The sequence below is a fragment of the Perca fluviatilis genome, chromosome 1 (genome assembly GCF_010015445.1).
Source record: "Perca fluviatilis chromosome 1, GENO_Pfluv_1.0, whole genome shotgun sequence".
NCBI lineage: Eukaryota > Metazoa > Chordata > Actinopteri > Perciformes > Percidae > Perca > Perca fluviatilis.
In genome coordinates this window covers 33,014,056-33,033,136 of record NC_053112.1, presented here as the reverse complement: position 1 = coordinate 33,033,136, position 19,081 = coordinate 33,014,056, and the positions used below count along the sequence as shown (strand labels likewise).

At 42.0% G+C, this 19,081-nt stretch overlaps 1 protein-coding gene across 2 annotated transcripts in view; it reads left to right on the top strand.

The window, feature by feature from the left end:
* Positions 1-18,714, top strand: part of fbxw7 (F-box and WD repeat domain containing 7) — a 64,657-nt gene extending 45,943 nt beyond the window's left edge. For both annotated transcript variants that reach the window (XM_039797465.1, XM_039797473.1), the window contains exons 4-11: positions 1,237-1,371; positions 3,704-3,827; positions 4,023-4,159; positions 4,748-4,861; positions 10,219-10,400; positions 12,326-12,551; positions 13,771-13,981; positions 16,260-18,714. In XM_039797465.1, coding sequence (XP_039653399.1) covers positions 1,237-1,371; positions 3,704-3,827; positions 4,023-4,159; positions 4,748-4,861; positions 10,219-10,400; positions 12,326-12,551; positions 13,771-13,981; positions 16,260-16,528 — 1,398 coding nt within the window. In that variant the 3' untranslated portion in view covers positions 16,529-18,714. The remainder of the gene's footprint in view (positions 1-1,236; positions 1,372-3,703; positions 3,828-4,022; positions 4,160-4,747; positions 4,862-10,218; positions 10,401-12,325; positions 12,552-13,770; positions 13,982-16,259) is intronic.
* Positions 18,715-19,081: the final 367 nt, after the last annotated feature.

The window sequence follows — 19,081 nt, the reverse complement described above, 5'->3', positions numbered from 1 at the left end:
CATCGCTCCACAGAGAAAAACAGCTACAGCTGTTGGGTCCAACATACGGTGCAGTGCTAGTCATCAGCCAGCATTAAACAACTGAATGTTCAAGCAGAAGAAATAACCCCACAGAGTTCTAATAATGTTGTTGATAGAGTGTGGTTCCTGATGTTCAAATTTTCCTCTGTGTTGGCTGCTAGAAATAGGCAGGTGCCTCGAGCAACTCTGAGCTGCTGTGGAAGGCACGTAGGGAGCATTAACGTGTTAGACACATTGCACGAGGCAGTGCATTTCCAAGGCGCTCCAATCAACGTAAAATAAGAGCATACGCAAGCACACTTAGGCGGCTAGTTTGACCACGATAAATTGGCACAATCAGGCCATAACGCCCCACTGCTATGTTTTTTAGTTAACACTCACTATTTACAGCTGTGTCGGGTGTGGCAATCCAAATGTGGAGGTTTAATGAATATTCTGCTAACAGAGTTCACTAGTATATCACCACCTGTGATAGCCAAACCTATTTTTCCCTTTTATTTTGAGAACCTCTAGAGAGGACAGTACAGAGAGAACACAGACAGTAAAGACTGCAGAGAAATAGAAAGCAATAAAAGCCAATAGCATACACCGCTGTACAAGTCAGTCCCTATAATGTTGTACTGCAGAAAGCGTATTAGTACATGATTTGGTACATAAAAAAGAAATTGCAGAGTCACTGAACACAACTAGATACAAGAGGAATTATAGGAATGTTACGCTGTGTTTGAAATTGCAAAGTAAGTGAACATGGTGCTCCTGAAAAGCAAGCAGCGAATAAATAACCGTGCAACTGGAAACTTTAACGTTTTGAAAAAGAACATTATGTTTAGCCGTGATAAAGGTCAGAAGCATCTTAACATGGCTCAGTATTTTTTTTAATGGCTACACCTTTTCCCCATTGGCACCAGCTGTCTTCGTTTGTGATGCTCACACTGTTTAACTCTACCACCGTCAAACTTAGCCTCTTAAGGTTCCTGGATTTTGCCTTGAGTTGACTCCGCAGATTCTCTTTTCAATTGTTTTTTCATTAGCAGAGTTGAGACTATTCCTGTGCTTTAATCTGTTGTGCATTGAGACTTGCAGTTGAATTTTTTAATAATATGAAGTGTAGCTTTACTTCCAATCTAGGTTTAGTCATTTTAGACCGAAGGGTCTGCTAAATGAATGTAATGTAGAGGATGCCATTTTTGTTAAACCAGTTCCTCTGTGTTCCAGAGCTGGACTGGCCCAGAGAAGCTGCTGGCGCTGGATGAGTTGATAGACAGCTGTGAGCCCACACAAGTCAAGCATATGATGCAGGTGATCGAGCCGCAGTTTCAGCGAGACTTTATCTCCCTGCTGCCCAAAGAGGTGAGTTCCTGAATCCCCCTTTTTGTTATCAGTACACAACTTCATCTCTAGTTCTTCTCCTCATGTTCCTCTTCCGTCTGACCTGAACTCCCATGGGAATCCCTTGTAATAGACATTGTTTTGTGAATGTGCAAAACGTGACAGAGACAAGGCTTCCTCTCCAGCCGTAATCCTGTCGCAGTCTTCCTTCAGATCATCCAACAACATCCATAGTGGGGTGTCTTGTTTCTGATCTGCATCATAACTGACAATACAAACAATCTAAAGTGCCACGCTGACGATAAGATCACATAAGGTATTCTTACAAAACCGCCTCAATCCACCGTATCTGTTGTAGCTGATCAAATACTTAACGCCTTGTCTCTCTCTGGCAGGTGTTGGGATGAAAGGAGGGGGCTGGTGGAGCATAGAGGGAGGCAATAGGATGCAAAGTTTCAAGGTGTCAGCACCACTTGCTCTAAAGCCAGATACACAACAGCATCATGTGTGTTCTCACTAGGAAATCTGCCCGCTCTTTTCATTCTTTTTCCGTTTCTCCTTTTTTATGTCCTGTTCCTTCTTTTGATAATCCTGTCTACCCTCTCTGCTGGAGCTGCTGGAAATATATTGAAGGGCTGTCAAGAAATTTTAACAGGACAATCCCTGTGGCCGCACTATAGATACAGTTGAAATTGAAAGCACCTAGAGAATCTGCAGAAGGCGGTGTGTTGGACTTAAAAAAAAAAAAAGCAATCGCTCGAGGTCCATTCATAAAACCTTTGAAATATCCTGTAGCCCGATAATGACTACTGGCTTAGACAGGCTTTCAGGTGATTTAGGTATGTCAAGGTTTGTGGATGTTGTCTGGGACTAGTGATTTGAAATATCCCTAAAACTAAACTTTGATACCGGAATACCTTCACCGGGCATGTCCTTCATGGTGACCCTCAGTCCTCTTTGAAATGCTGTCAAAGAAGTTTTGAACTACGTGAGGTCGGATATTTGACAAGGAAACCTCTCCAAATCTTCCATGAAGGTACAATGAGATTCAGATCAGGGGCCCGATTTGACAAAGATAGACTTTGACTATGGCCTAAATCTAACAAATACTCTGATTTCAGATGGACGTCTAAATTCCACTGTTGCACAGCTGCCTAGCTCTTGACTATCTTAACTGGAATAATTTGCAATGAACTCTGGGTAAATGAACTAAGTAAAAACACATGGCAGTGTCAAACCTCTCAGCTCTGTTTGCTCCAGAAGATTAAACGAGATTCAACAGTTACAGGGGTGATTTACTGAGAATATGCAGCAAAGAGTATAACAAAACAAAAAAATAAATATTTGAGAGAAAATAGTATTGATTTATATAATTCATTAATCGTTTGGCAAATAAATTGCCCAACTAATTATCTGGTTCCAGCTTCTCAATTGTGAGGATTTATTGATGACAGGATCCTTTATCATAAATGATGGTAAATTCAATATCGTTGGGTTTTAGACACAAGCTATGAATACATCACCTCAGGCTGAGAAATTGAAAATGACTAATCGAGAAAATGATGATGAAGATGAAAATGATGATGAAAAATAGTTGCAGATAGACTAGATCTAAGAGCAAAATTGGGACTGGCCTATCTTTACAGTTCAGTCTAAAATGTCTTTGTGAAACCGGCCCCCGGTATCCTCTTCTGAATTTTGTCACACAGCATGCCGTGGGTCATTATCACCTCGGATTATTGTAATATAATAGAAGAACAATATTTGCACAACGGGTTACAAAATGAACCCATAATCCTTACACGTTTTATGATGATGATAATACAGATGACAAGATATTGTCCTAATGGTTGGTCCACCGCATTATTTAATAGTTGCAACAGACATTGTCCAAATATACACCTGTTGTACATGTTTGAAAAAAATAGCAGAACATTCTCCCCCCACCCCCATTGCTCAGGGGTCCAGATTTATACTCGTCATACCAGGTTTTGTGTCTTTTTAGGCCGGCTTTGGCTTAACGAACTGTAGCCCCGGCATTATTACCAGCTGTGTCAAGCTCCTATTGTGTATTTTTTGTATTCAGCTTTAATAGAAATGTTGACTCAATTCTATGGTAATACCATTATCTACCCTGTCAGTTAGATTCATGCTGTTAATATTGTGTACAGTTTGCTCGGCAAGTGTGTTTTCTTAGCTGTTTCTTCTTGTCATTGTGATTTAGTTGCTTCAAACTTAAAGTCTTCTATAAGGGGCTTGTACGGTTGTATACACTCGCAGCAGTGAATAAATGTTCCTTTTTGTGTTTTTTCCTTTTCCATTTACACCTCTCACATTCCTCGTCTTTCAACAGCTGGCTTTGTATGTGCTGTCATTCCTGGAACCGAAGGACCTACTCCAAGCAGCCCAGACGTGTCGCTACTGGCGCATCCTGGCAGAAGACAACCTGCTGTGGAGGGAGAAATGCAGGGAAGAAGGTGAGTCTTAAGTCTTTGCAACAGATGCAGACAGACAGAAAATGCAGTCACCCAGCGGGAGCAGTCTGGAGCTACTGCCGTGGACAATACTGTGCTTAAAGATGCAGTTATACCTTTTTTTTTTTTTTTAAATAAACTTTTAGGGGTAACACATGTTACTGTTAGTCCAATCTGCATCCATCTCTCTCCTCATAGGCATCGATGAGCCTCTGCCCCTCAAGAAGAGGAAAATCGTCAAGCCTGGCTTCACTCACAGCCCCTGGAAGAGTGCCTACATCAGGCAGCACAGAATAGACACCAACTGGAGGAGAGGGGACCTCAAATCACCCAAGGTAGCGTTTCCTTTAAACTTACATTCCCCACAGAGTAGCTTTCTCTTATAGATATATCTAATGGCTTGGAGTCACAGAAAGTAGATGGAAAGTTAGTGATAGGTCAGGACTCTGCAGTATTCTTGTTGAATAATAATTGAACTGCAGCACCGGAGGATCTTACTCTCATCTAAAAACTTCATTTGTCTTTTGCCTGTTCAGAAGTTTCCCATAAAGCATGACCAGCATGCTAGAGCTGATCCAAAAATGGGCCTTGTATGCTTTTGCTCCTTTCGAAACAGCCACGGGTCGTTTTAGGGCGACACTGATGTAAATTTGGTTACTGTGCTCTTCATACCCCTTTGCATCTGTCGTTTGCTGAGCTAGCAGTGCTGTGACACAGTATGAAACACACACACACACTGCTTGAAGAGCTGTGTACACTGCAGCACTTGGTGACATTTCCCTCTTATCTCCTCTTTGATGTACAAAGCACCGGAGACTTGTCATTGTCAGCCTCAATTCTTGCTGTGTCATTCTGCATCTCCCCCCCCCCCCTGTCCTCCATGTCCTTCTCATTGCATCTCTTTTTGTCTGTCCCATCTCAAGGTGTTGAAAGGTCATGATGACCATGTAATCACCTGCCTCCAGTTCTGTGGCAACCGCATCGTCAGCGGCTCTGACGACAACACGCTAAAAGTCTGGTCGGCCATCACAGGAAAGGTATGGGTTAACTGCTTTTCTATTTCCGGTTTTCTCCTTTTATCTTAATGGCTTCCTTTCCTTCTGCACTGTTGTCAGACGTTAAATGGATTTAAAGCATGCAGTTCAAGTTGACTGAACTTCATTCATTTTTCAGACTTGTTGATTCGGACACATCTTAATTATTTATAAGACTTCCTGTCATTTTAAGTAGCATGTTGTACATCAAAACCGATTTCCTATCTGACACTTAACTGCATCTTCGATCTATCTTTGTCTAGTGCGTCCTTTTACATTTTTCCGTTTTGCAGACTTGTTACACAGCACATGTCCGCAAGAGTTGTTAGTATTCATAGCTGAAGCTGGTGCAGCCACACAGGCCTTGGCTGCAGCTTTACGCTGTGTATTAAAAAGAAAAGCAGTGGTTGTACTCTGGTGTTGGAGAGAGTTTCACAGATGGTTGTGAATCACAACGCTTTCATGCCTCGGTGTTGGACTCCATTTTCAAAAGAGCTTTTCAAAAAACAAATCCTCTGAACTGTTGTTGAATATTTGTCTCCATTCTTTTTTACCTTTGCTTTGCTAATGAATGAGATACATTTGGGCTGTAAACAAAAATAAAAATACATTCAAAGAAAACCCTTCAGAGAAGTTGATATTCTGCATGATCACACTGCAGTCGGTTTCTCTTTCTGTTGCTTTTAATTGCTTTAAAGACTCGGCCCAACAGATAGGATAGTTGGCATTCAGCCAACTGGTGATTACACGCATATAAGTCCCAGCATTTGCTGATCTGAACAGATCTCGCCAAGGTCATCCGATAGGCATGGAGCACGATTTGGCTCTCCTGCAGCCAAAGACTAACATCTGGATGAAAGGTTGTTGCGTTACAGCTGCATCGGCTCCATATTGGTGGTGGAAATCTGCGCTGAGTCACCTTACCAGCAGGCTCAACTGCTTTTTGTGAAACCATCCTGCATTCGTACCGGCATCACAGACACACAGTACATTGTCTGTGGTTTCTACAATGCTAATCCACCTCCGATTTGTTTGTTTACATTAGTCATGAAGAAGAGATGAGCCTAAATCCGTTTCTGTTTGGGTGCTTTATTCAGAGCACAACCCCCCCCTCTGTGGATTTCATTTCTTTGCTTCCTTAGCTCTCAACTCCAGAGAGAGAATTTCTCACTGGAGAGGAATGGCCAATTAAGCCTCGTCGACCATTTTGGGTGTAGTGGCTGTCAGTAAAACTGTAAAATAAAAATACAATGGTATTATCAGCACCTGCATTTGTCTTTCCTCTGCTGTCAACATTCTTTATATAGTCTCTGCCAGTGTATTTGAGGACCTGATTGCAATGTTTTTTCTCGCTGTCAGTTTGTCCCCGTGAGATTCTGGCCTGTAAAGTGGCTATCAGTGATCTCAAGGTGTTACACAGTTTGAGATGGCCCTAGGATGAATGTCTCTTGTGGCTCCCAATCCACGTGCCAATATCCGTTCCTTCCTATTGCATATGGTATCTGCTCTATAATCTTCCATTTAAAAGTGATTTGTTTGACCTTGGTGCATCTTTTACCTCTCACATTACTCCTCGGACTTTGGAGAAAGCTCAGGGTACCCTTCCACACCTCAGCCACCAACACCAGAAAATAGGTCTTACTCAGGATCAATAAGCGATAGCAGCACGATGACCAGAGATGGAAGAGCTCTGATGTTAGTCTTTAAACGTTCTCCTTTTGAAGCGTGACGCCATTAGACTGAAGATGTGGTTTTCTTGTCTTTTCTACATGCTCTGTAACGAGTTGTTTTCCATTCATCAGGAGAAAAGCAGTCTCTGCAAAAATGAGTTTGTTGGACGATTATAGATTACAAGGGTAAACTGGCTCAAACTCTCGGAGATCAGTTAATTCTGTCCTTTTTTCTTCAGAGGAGAGATTTGAAATGCAGCTCTGGCAGCTTGCACTGCAGGTAGAGGATTTAAATTGATGAGACGGAAAAAGAAATTGGTCACACCATAGACAAGTTGTGCCAGAGGTAGAGCAGCGTTAACACTTCTTCTTGGCCACTTGTGCTGCCTTTCCTCAGAAACCTTGTGTTCAATTTAGAGCGATGAAAAGATTCCTCCTGTGATGTGGGGTGAATCAAGTGGTGTTACATCACTTTGCTGCGTCACAATATTATCTTGCGTTTCCTCCACACAGAGCACATCTCTAAATAATGCTTCAGTTATGAGGCTGGCAAGATTGTAACAGATGTTTCTATCAATTGTTTAATAAATCTGTTTGTGGATCATGTATTTTTCAAACTCACTGGGCATTTTTAGAAACTAAAGTGTCCCATCACATTGACAGGGTTATTTGCATGAACATAGCTTCATTTTAATGTTTCAACAAATACTCATCAGTGCAGGATTGCAGAACATATCTGCTAATGTTTCATCTTTGCTGTCAGTTTGGTCTTCCCCTTGATTTCACTTGTTATATAAAACAAAGTAAATTGGACCCTTGCTGTGAGGCAATCAGAATTATAATATGAGCACATATATAAATGCCTCCACAGCCCTGGGCCGTTGCTTAGCGATCAGGTAAGAGAATGGGGATTTGATTGTGGTGAAAGTATTGCATTAGAGATTAAACATGTAAAATGAATCTGTTGAAGCTTGCATGTGTAGTTTGGATTTGCGGTCTGGAAGAAATTTCAGAAAGCTTGTTTTCCTGCTGTAGCAGCGGTTGCTTAGACGACAGTTGAAGGCCCTGTCTTTACCTGATGGACCCTTGTCTCTGCGTGTCTTCCAGTTTCAGTGAAAGATGTCAATCTTCCAAACACAAACGGCTGCACCCATATCAGCACTTTGAAGGTGGCTGCCGGGTGCTTAACAGAGCAGCGCATGTCCTTGGTGGCGTCTGTCAGCAGCAGTCTCAGCTGTCAGGCCGATCTAAGATGGCAGACCTCTATGGACTGCTGTCATACCCAGGGAGAGGTGTCCTCTGCCAGATGCTTAAGCTGCATGGATACCCAGATTACCTTCTCCTCTTTTTTTTTTTTTTTTTTTTTTTAAAAGAGATTGCTTTTTGAGCTGTAAATTTAAGATTATTGGAGACAGGGAAATTACTACTTGTCGAATTAAAGAGATATTTTGCAGATTTAAATCCAGCTTTGTGTCATGGAAGTGTGGGCACTGTGTGCAGATAAATGCTGTGTGGCTTCCCTCCGTGGCCGCAGCGCACAGAGTTCCAAGCTGAGCAGAGCAGCGGAGGTCTGTTGATATCTGCCGGTTACACAGAATGCATCATGAAGGCCCGGTGATATGATCTCGGCAGAACTCAGCTGCTCCAAACTCTGCTTTGGCGCTACAGAGCGAAGCCAAACACTGTTCATCTAAACACACTGCCCACACAAAGATGACACAGAGCTGGACTAAAATTTAACAAAGTATCCCTTTAAGTTAATGAAAGCCGTTAAGCATTTATCCATGGCTATGTGTGACTGCAGAGGCTGTGAGTTTGTGTCTCCATGGTAATTCTGTGGTGGAAAACAGTGTATCTGGGCATACGTGACACAACATCAGCTCTTGGCGGCTCAGTTGGCTGAAGTGTCCCAGCAGAAAATAACTCTTCACCAAGTTCATGACTTTATCTATCAAGAGGCCATTGAATACATTGCACATGATCACTGATCAGATAGAGCAAAACAGAAAATAATATCCACACGTGGCTAGTCCTTCAACCGTGCTGAATGTCGATTCAACTGTAGCCTGTAGGGTAATCTTTTAAACATGTAGCGTCAGTCTATAATGAGATTTATTGACCTGTGGTAGTTTATTTTAACCTTTTCAAATAATTAGCTTTATGAGCTTTAGCCTTGTTAATCCCTATTTTCTGATATTTCCTGCTAAGGCAAAGAATGTGGCTTTTTTAAACTACAGTAAATAACCAGTCTTTCATGGTCTAGAGCTCTGGGCCTGCTATAGTGAATACTCTCCCACTGTTTTTCTTTATATGAATAGAAATATAATGCAAATGTTAAGCATAGTATAAAAGCCCCCATGTTTTTAAAAAAGGTTCATTAAAAGAATGCAAATCTTCTTTCACTCTCTAGGACGGCCTCATTTTATGTTTCTTTCATAGACAGATTAAGCCCTTCGTTTCAGGTATTCTCTCTTCCCACGCAGTGTTTGAGTAGGCTCTATTCACACACTGTGATTCTTGTTCTTGGAACCTCGACCAGTGGCTTTGATTCACGCGAACAATCTTGCATCTATGAGAGTATGATTACAATAAACTGCAGGCCTGTGGTTAAGTGTTAGGGAAGAAAAGCAAATATTTATTACAAATGTGAATTGTCTATTAATTATTAATCTAATTGTTAGACAGTCAGAACGTTGTAAATAATCCTAATAATGCACCACAATATTCCTCAAATTAGCCATGTGTTTGCCATCTTTTAAATGCACAATAAATTGTTATTCAGCCAGATGTTTTTGCAGCTGTAGTATTATTCATGTCACTGCTGTATAAAGCTTAAAAAAGGACCAGGGTGATAAAACAAGAGAGACTTTTAACACTGTAGTGAGGTTGATTGTCAGGTCATGCCCCATTGGCCCACAGTTAACGAAGTGATTCTCTTTATCACAGGAGAGGGGGAAGACAGGCTGCGGCATCATCTTCCTCTCTCACTCGCTGCAATAAAAACCTCTCGCCCTGCACCGCCATTCACTGCTCAGCGGCTTATCAGCTGCAGTCAGGGGGTCACATGTTGAACACTTCATTGACACGCTCTACTCTGAACCCGACTATATCCACAGCACTCGCCACCGACCTCTTCCACAGTTCGCTCCTCTCCCCAAAGGATTCTAATTTAATACATTTAGGATAATTAAATCAAGGAACAAATTAGAAACTTGTGGAGACACAAATTCAATTGATCAGAAATATTTCCAGAACTGCTGTAATCAATAGCTAAACTACCATCCCTAATGAGGATAAATGGGTGCATTTTTCAATTGAAGACAGTCGTCAGACCTTTCAGCAAAGAGAATGAATAGTCCGCTTTTCCAACAGATAAGTAAAAGCAATTATAAAAGCTCAGGGAGAGATTTCGTCCGAGCACAGCCGCAGCAGGTAGGGAACGACTAAATTCTTCTTTCCCTCAAAAAAGGTCAGAAATGTCATTGCACTTGTCTTTTTTTCCCCTAAAGGCAATAGGAGATCGCAGTGGGGGGAAAATGTGCATATATGATTTTTCGGAGTTCTTAAACTCGAATGTGAAATATATGAATGAAATCACCCTAAATGTCTTTTGAAACTTTTCCAAAGGCTGCAGTAGCAGTGAGAACTATACTGATCAAGACTCTTCTTCTTCTTTTGTGATCTTGTCAGTGTCTGCGCACATTGGTGGGCCACACAGGGGGCGTGTGGTCATCCCAGATGCGAGACAACATCATTATTAGCGGCTCCACTGATCGCACACTCAAGGTCTGGAACGCAGAGACAGGAGAATGTATCCACACCCTCTATGGGCATACCTCAACAGTGCGCTGCATGCACCTACATGAGAAAAGGTATGGGGCAAGCTCATCGTTGAGCTTTATCAAGTGTAAAATTAAAAAACTTTTGTGGTGTCTTTTGGCACCTTAGTGCTTTTGATAAGATGCAAATTTAACTAATACATCTAGAGCTGAAAAATAAGTTGATTAATTGATGAGTTGATCGACTATTAATCTGTTAATTAACGATTTTAACAACTGTTCTTAATTCCAGTTTCTCATGTGTCTGAGGATTTGCTGCTCTTTTTGTCTTATGTGATATTAAACTGAATATCTTGAGGTTTTGCATTGTTGGTCAACAAGACAAGAAATTTTAAGATGTCATTTTGAGCTTCAGAATAGTGTGATTATTCACTATTTTCTGACAAACTGATTATGATAGTACTGAAAAAAATAGAATGGTGCGCGCCCTCTGCTGGCACACTCAAAATCCTGGCCCGCCAGCGAGATCTACGTCATTTTGACATCACATTGGCGCGCGCCACCTCGGCTGCAGCGACTGTAAAACAGCCCTTAATGATCTTTACAAATAATGTTATAGCAAACCAGTACATAAATCTAAAAGTTGATTTGTTAACATTCTCTTTCTCTTAAAGGAATAGTTAATATATTTTGTGAAATCCGCTTATTCGCTTTCTTGCCGAGACTTGGATAAGAAGATTGATGCCCCTCTCGTGTCTGTATGGTAAATATGAAGCTAAAGCCATCAGACAGTTAGCTTATCTTAGCATAAAGACTGGAGGCAGGGGGAAACCGCTAGCCTGGCTCTGCCCAAAGGTAATAAAATCCATTGACGGCGCCTCTAAAGCTCACCAAATAACACGTTATATCTTTTTTGTTTAAATGACAGTCTTCTCATCTAACTCTCAGCAAGAAACCAAATAAGCATTTGGACAATTCCTTTAATGTGCCCATAAGCTCTGTAATTATTAGAATCATAATTCCTGACTTAACAGCACTCGCACGAAGCAAAAAGAGCATCTCTGCAACACTCAAAGAGGACAGTATCTATGAAAGTGAGCATGCAGCCTCATAGTGATTAAATAGACTCTGTGAGCCATCTTAAGTGAACTGCTGCTCGCTCATTCACTCAGTATTACACTCCGGAGACTCAAAGTGCTCTTATGGCCTTAGGGCCCACCAAGGTTTTTGTGTAGCATTTGATTACTCACTCAGTGGAAATGCTGTGAGCTGCAGGCAGACAGTGAATAACATGTTGGTGATTTCCATCTGTGTAACACCGTGAGGCGTTTTATGAATAGTGTGTTCTGTGTGTATTTACAGCATGTTTTTGTGAATGGAGATAATATGGAGGAATGTCTGTCTTTAGCGAAGTATCAGGAATCTGATGGAAATTAATCAAAGCTTTGTCAATCAGTGACCAGATTTGAATACTTTTATCCTCCCTTTCTCATGTTTTAATTATAACCTTAAATAATATCCTTGGTACAAACAAAACAAAAAAATGTACAGCTCGACTAACAATCTTCCCCAAAGGGAGTTTCCTATTCTGTAACCTATAATATATCTCTTTTTTCCATTCTGGGTGAAGACATTGCTGGAGGGCTGTTTGAGTTAAATGGATGGATGTTTTTGTACTTTCAAGTATGAACATGAATGTGATGCTGTAGGTTACTCGATGTCAGAGGAGTGAAGGAAAATGTTCATACCTGTCTCATTATTCTGTCAATGCAGCTGCCACAGTATGAATGAAGTTGTGTAGACTATCAAATTTAATTGTTTAAAACTTGTGGGAGATGTGCCTCCTTTGAAAAATTGAAGCTCAACATAAAGGCTATTAATTTCACAACCCTTTCAACCGTTTTAACTGTATGTGCTGCACCCAGACTCATACTTTCAACCCTGACTGTCTAACTTAAAACGTAATGTATTGCCACACGTACCTGACCCGTACCCGTGTTTTTCTGGTTTTGTCTCAGGGTGGTCAGTGGCTCTCGTGACGCCACGCTGCGCGTCTGGGACATTGAGACAGGTCAGTGTTTACACGTCCTCATGGGCCACGTGGCAGCGGTGCGCTGCGTCCAGTATGACGGGCGACGGGTGGTCAGCGGTGCCTACGACTTCATGGTCAAAGTGTGGGACCCCGAGACGGAGACCTGCCTCCACACGCTGCAGGGCCACACCAACAGAGTGTACTCATTACAGGTGAGCAGCTTCAGACACACATTCAGTAGTCTATTCATAAATCCAGTTAAGTTCTCCCTAAGGTCTTAAAAGTAGTAGCTGGTTAAATTTAAATTAAATAAGTAATTTAATAAAAAGAAAAGAAAAAGCACCATTGCACCATTAAAAGTTAATCTTCTCTAGTAAAGACTGTAAACTGGTTTCTAGGAAACTATTGCACCATCCAATGAAAAGCAATCCATCTATGTAAACGGCAAGTCACTGTAGCATCACAAACTGTTTTAGGGAGCCAAATTAAATATTCAACTTAACTGCCAATGTTAATATAAGTATTACTTTGTTTTATTTATATCTGCTCACAATAACAAAAGCGTGATTCAGAGTATGTTGTATTTCATGCCTTTTAGAATGAGCGGGAAATATCAGATAATGCTAACCTAACGGACGTTTTTTTGGTCACTTAGTCTAACGTTAGTCTGTATCCACGACGTTCAACTTCCCGGATTGCTCTCTTTCTGCCGGAAATTCTCTCTTCTCGGATGTCGACGTCACCTTCCTCTTTCTTTGTGTTGGTGTTCTAAACTCCGGCTGATTTCTGAGGACTATGGTTAACTGCTCCTCAGATCTCTGCAGGGTAAATCCAGACAGCTAGCTAGACTATCTGTCCAATCTGAGTTTTCTGTTGAAAGACTAGAACAACTTGAACGCACACACACGTTTACCAAAACAAGTTCCTTCCTGAGGCTATTTTTGCAGAGGTGCCGCTCATCACCGCCCAAGATGATTGTGATTGGTTTAAAGAAATGCCAATAAGAGATTCAAATTCATCTCTTTGTGTCCTTTAAGGTGTCCTCTCACCCACTCTGTGTGATTACAGTGCACTTTTAGTTGGTGCCATCACCCTCAGCCAGGAGGCTGTTTACTGCACAGATTGTTTTTTTGTAGCATGCTGCATCATTAGGCTTTTAAAAGTGTTGGTGCTCTACTATTGGACATGGGAATACGAAGCAAAGTTTAACGGATCAATAAAATTGATTCATTTCAATGAGTTTAATCTTAAGTTTGTTAATAGAAAGAAGGTATGCTGTGTAGGTATCAAGTTAAGGTGACGGTTGCTGTTATCTTGAAGCGGCAACTTGATTTTCAGCCAGTTTAAAATGAATTTCATCAACATTCAGTCTGCTTTCAGGATAAATCAATAAATGTCGGGGCTGAACTTTTGATCCTCTCTGCCTTCTAGTTTGATGGGATCCACGTGGTGAGCGGCTCATTGGACACATCTATAAGGGTCTGGGACGTGGAGACGGGCAACTGCATCCACACGCTAACGGGGCATCAGTCCCTCACCAGCGGCATGGAGCTCAAAGACAACATCCTGGTCTCAGGCAACGCAGACTCCACTGTCAAGATCTGGGACATCAAGACGGGCCAGTGCCTGCAAACACTGCAAGGTGAGTCTCCCATCCCAGCAGGTTCAAGTTTAAATGTAGAGTTAAGGTGGAACTTAAATGTGCACCTCCCCTGAGCAGATGTAAGTCACAACTTAATTGCTGTCATGGCAGAAAGGTTAAAAAAAATAATAATAAAATAAAATAAATGGTAGGAACTAATGTCAGAGAAAAATATTCTCTGATGTTTACAGCAGGAGCTCATTGGACATTTATGATGAACCTGACATTTACTTGTGATGGGAATTGCCGCTGCTTACAGTAGGTGTTCACTTCAGCAGAATCTGGAGGTGTTCTGGCGACAAGTTGAATTATTGAATTGCGTTATTATTACAAACATGCGTTGCATTGTATGTTAGCTAGAGTGATATCGAGAGTGTGTGCAAGTGAGATAAGCCTAAATAGTTTGCTAATAATGCTAGTAATGGATAAATGGTGAGAAGTCTAAAAGTAATGGATACACATTTGGAACGTAGCATGTGGTGTCAATGAAGAGGTACTTGAGATTGAGATTGGTCGCTTCTGGCATACATTACCTTTTTAGTCTATTGTAGGTCTCTTCATTTCTGTAACTAGGTGGTAGTGTCTTTCTGCAGCTTGTCACCTAAATGATACACCACAGTAGGTGAAATGTCCATTTCTGCAGCAATATTTTTGGATTATAGTACTTACCGAGAGTAAGTAGAGACTGTACAAAGTGGTGAGTTTATGCACCAGGCTGCAGAACCATTCAGATGTACACTTAACTGTTATACAAATAGAAGCCTTCAACAACAACAACAAAAGGTGCATAAGATGGGACTTGGCTATAACTGACTGTCCAATTAAAACCCAGGCTATAAATGACCTGTTTGTCTGTGTGTGGCAGTACGGAGCCAACACCTTGTGGGCCTGCTGGTCCTGATTACACTCTCGTTTCCTTTGTGTGTGTTTGAATAGTTAAAACTGCATTAGTAGCAGCACTGGTGCCTCACAGGAAGTTGGAAATCCTTTGCTGAATAGCAGCAGCAACCACAAGCGCCCCCCACCCCTAAATGCCCTCATTAGCAAACTACAACCCTGGGTGCTGGTCCCACAAACACCAACACGCACCCCCGCTGAACAAAGGGATGCCCCAGTGAGAGTCTGAAGAGAGAGAAGGAGGAATAAGACCGACTGTGTGTGTCTTGTGAAGAGGGGGTGACTACAGTGAAGGGATGAAGGCCGGGGGACTTTGTAGGTCATATAATTAGGTCAGCGGACAATTTCTGCTATTCATTAGTGTGTTTTGATAAGACAATAGGCCGACAACAAGGTCGTCACTGTCAGCTGGCGAGAGTATAGGTAATGATGGAGCAGGCTTTGTTGTGGTAATGGGGAGAGGGGAGGGAGGAGAGAGGCAGGCATGTTGGGGGGTGGTGCAGAGCAGTATTGTATACTGGGGTAAATAGCGCAGCCTCTGAACCAACTGTAGACAGAAATGGAAAATAAGTGAAAGCTTGTTGACGGTGAGATTTCAACAAATTCTGTCTGCAAATTGATTGTGAAAGAGGAAAGAAATTCAATGTGTCTGATGAATGAAATAGCTGCTATGGCAACAAACAAAAAAAGCAGTTAATTTGCCAGCACTTGATTCTGCGCTTGTTTGTGCTTTGTGTCGCCCTAATTGATTTAATTAAGATATCATTTCAAGCCCTTATGGAAATCTTAAGTTACTGCACACGTACAGTCACAAATAAAGTCACCTCAATGAAGGCAGTAAAAGCCGCCATCATCACTAAAAGTGTCACACACACACACACACACACACACACACACACACACACACACACACACACACACACACACACACACACACACACACACACACACACACACACACACACACACACACACACACACACACACACACACACACACACACACACACACACACACACACACACACACACACACACACACACACACACACACACACACACACTGCTGCTTAGCCTCTGTAACAGAGACCGTCCCGAGCCTAAAGCCTGCCTACATAGAAGACTTCACTACACTGTCATAACAGCTTCAGGAATAAGAGATGAATTCTCACTTTGTTTAACAGAAGATTTGTTACGAGTTATTTATTCTGTATCTAACTTTCATTTCAAAGTCACCCATCCATGTGTCTATCCACTACATCACACACACATTTATTACAAATGGCTTGACCAAATGAAACCAGAAACTACAGAGGCCCAGGGGGATGCAGCTAAAGCCTTTCTTTACATCCTTCTTACCATCTGTTTCTTTGTGTGTTCAGGTCCCCACAAGCACCAGAGCGCCGTGACGTGCCTCCAGTTCAACAAGAACTTTGTCATCACCAGCTCGGACGATGGCACAGTTAAACTGTGGGATCTGAAGACGGGCGAGTTCATCCGAAACCTGGTGACTCTTGAGAGTGGTGGCAGCGGCGGTGTGGTGTGGCGCATCCGGGCCTCCAACACCAAGCTGGTGTGTGCGGTGGGCAGCCGCAACGGCACAGAGGAGACTAAGCTGCTGGTGCTGGACTTTGACGTGGACATGAAGTGAGGAGATGTGGTGAGGAAGGATGAAGAGAGCGAACCGCGGAGAGGAAGGAATAGAGAGGGACTGGGAGAGGAGGCACCTAGAAACCAGAGGGCCAAAGCCCAGAACTCTTCACCCAAACTCGCAAAATCTACAACCACCACCACTGACAGTGGGCTGTCCTGTCCTCTACCATTATCTTCCCCATCCCCCCCTATGGGAAAATGTTACTGACAGAGCCACAGACCCTCTCACATGTTCGGCCCCTGCTTTCGAGCCCCTACCACCAGTACGAGGTGGAGTCGGAGGGAATCTGGCTGGAAACGGGTCGGCGGTGCACGACCGGTCTGTCCCGCAATTGGCTGGGAGAAAGAAGAGAGGAAGAAAGGAACGACTGAACTCTTCTGAAGTGACTCAACCCTTTCGGCTTGGGGTCCGCTTCGCACAGAGACTTGGTTTCGCTCAAGCCTGACAGATTTTGAGATGTACAGAGATGTATTATTTTTTAAAGATCCCCCCCCCCCTCCCCTCCCATCAGAGCACACACATACACTCAACCCAGAAAGTAGAAAACATTGACTGTAGGAAAAGATTAAGGAAGGTAAATTTCCACACACCTAAAGAGCTGCTTGTATCAGAGGAGAGAGGGCGACTGGAGGGTTCAAGTCTGTAATCAGGCTCGTTTCTTGTCATTCAGTTTCCGTTCTTATTATTCTCCACTCGGTTTCTGTAGTTTTCTTTACAATTTCGCACGCAAACACAACTGTGAATTTCAATACGTTTTTGGTTTATCATATGAAAGGCGTTTCTCACTTTTTTTTTTTTTTCTCTTTGCGGTTGCCAACAGCAACAAATCCCAGTATTAGAAACCTGCTCTGTTTAGGTTTGCTGTCATTATGTCACAAGGTTTTTTTTCTTCGTCTTTTTATTAGAGTTGTTTGTTCTTCCTTTTTGTTTTCTACATCCCTGGGTTTGGAGCTCCGTCTCCACATAAACCTCAATGCTGTCCAGAATTTTTCAGTCTAGCTGGGGTGGTTTCCTCAATGCCAGTGCTGTGACGAGAGGCGGCAAAGCTCTAAGCGCTGTGGATTAATGCCCCTGAAGCCCCAGCCTCTTCCCCTACTGTTTTCTCCCAGTGGCCAAACTGTATTTATGCTGCTAGTTGAATGGAAAAGAGAGCGATGGAACTTTTACTTGCTGTGACGTTTTAGTCCCAGGCAAAATTCCAAATTGAACTCTATATGTTTGGACTTAAAGAAACAAAAGATTACGAAATATAACATCCAACATTTCTGTTTTATTTTGTTCGTTTTTTCCACTGAAACTTGAGCCAAACGTGCCTCTACGAGGCTGAGAGGAAGGAGCGTGATCGCCTGCAGAGAGGAAACAAGGGGATGTACACTGTTGGGGTGCGTGTGTGTGTGCGTGCATGAGTGTGTGTGTGTGTTAGCGTGTTGATGGGCAACTTGTAAACACATTCCTTGGGACAACGCTCTTTCAGCCTGTTCTTTGGGGAAATGTACAAATGCTGTGTGGACTGGCAAAGAAAAAAAAAAAACTAGCAGATGTATTGATTTTAACACGTGAATGAGAGAACTGTCCGTATCCGTGTGTGATTGTTGTTCCATTCAAAGATGTCTGAAGCAACAGAGGAGACCCATCACAAGGATCAACTGACAGGTCGAGCTGCCAGGAGTCTTAGTGTTACATGTGTTGCAGTTAAAATCACCGTGGCGGCTGTCGCAGCCTCGAGGATTGTCAGTGGGGAAAAATAAAAACGCAAAGGCAACAAACGTGAACAGAAACATTGTAGCCAAACGTAAAATCGTCTCAATCTCCAAGAGTCACAACTCAAGCTGAACTGTGAAAGTGGTATAACACTGTATATTAAAAAAGAAAACAATCTTGCTCTATCTCCTCTCGTTGTTTTCTCCCTGTTTTAATTTATGATCTGGTTTGAGAAATCAGATTTGTTGCAGGTGTTTTATTTTTTCAGTTCATGTAAACTGCCTGGCAAAAAAGAAAACAGACAGAAAAAACCTTAAAGGGATTGTGTATTTGTTTGATTCACTTAGAATTTTATTTTCTTATAACTTAAGTGCAATAAAATGTGGGTTTTTTCTTTTTTCATTTCAAGCATATCAGTTGTCTGTTTTTGTTACCTGTGTGAAGGCATCTTATATGTTCAATAAAGCAAATTATTTGGTTAATTACATCCCAAAGGGAATACTTCTAACATGTATCACAGTGCAGGTTTTTTTTTTTAGGCCAAATTTATTACGACAAACCTTTTCTATGATGGACCGTCACATTTGGCGAAACCAGGCAATGTTTATCAGGTTAGATTTTCCATATTGAACATGTGTTCGCTTCAATGGCAATTTTACTCTGGTTTGAGAAGGATTTTATTTTATAGGTCATTTTTAAAAGATTTCTGCTAAGAACGTTGTTTAACTTTGTCAACTCAGGTTTATTTAAATGGCCCACCACAATCCATCTCACAGTACTGCACAGGATATGAACTGGAAAAGCAACTCTGCCCTTTAGTTGTTATGCTAAATAGACCTAACCTTCAAA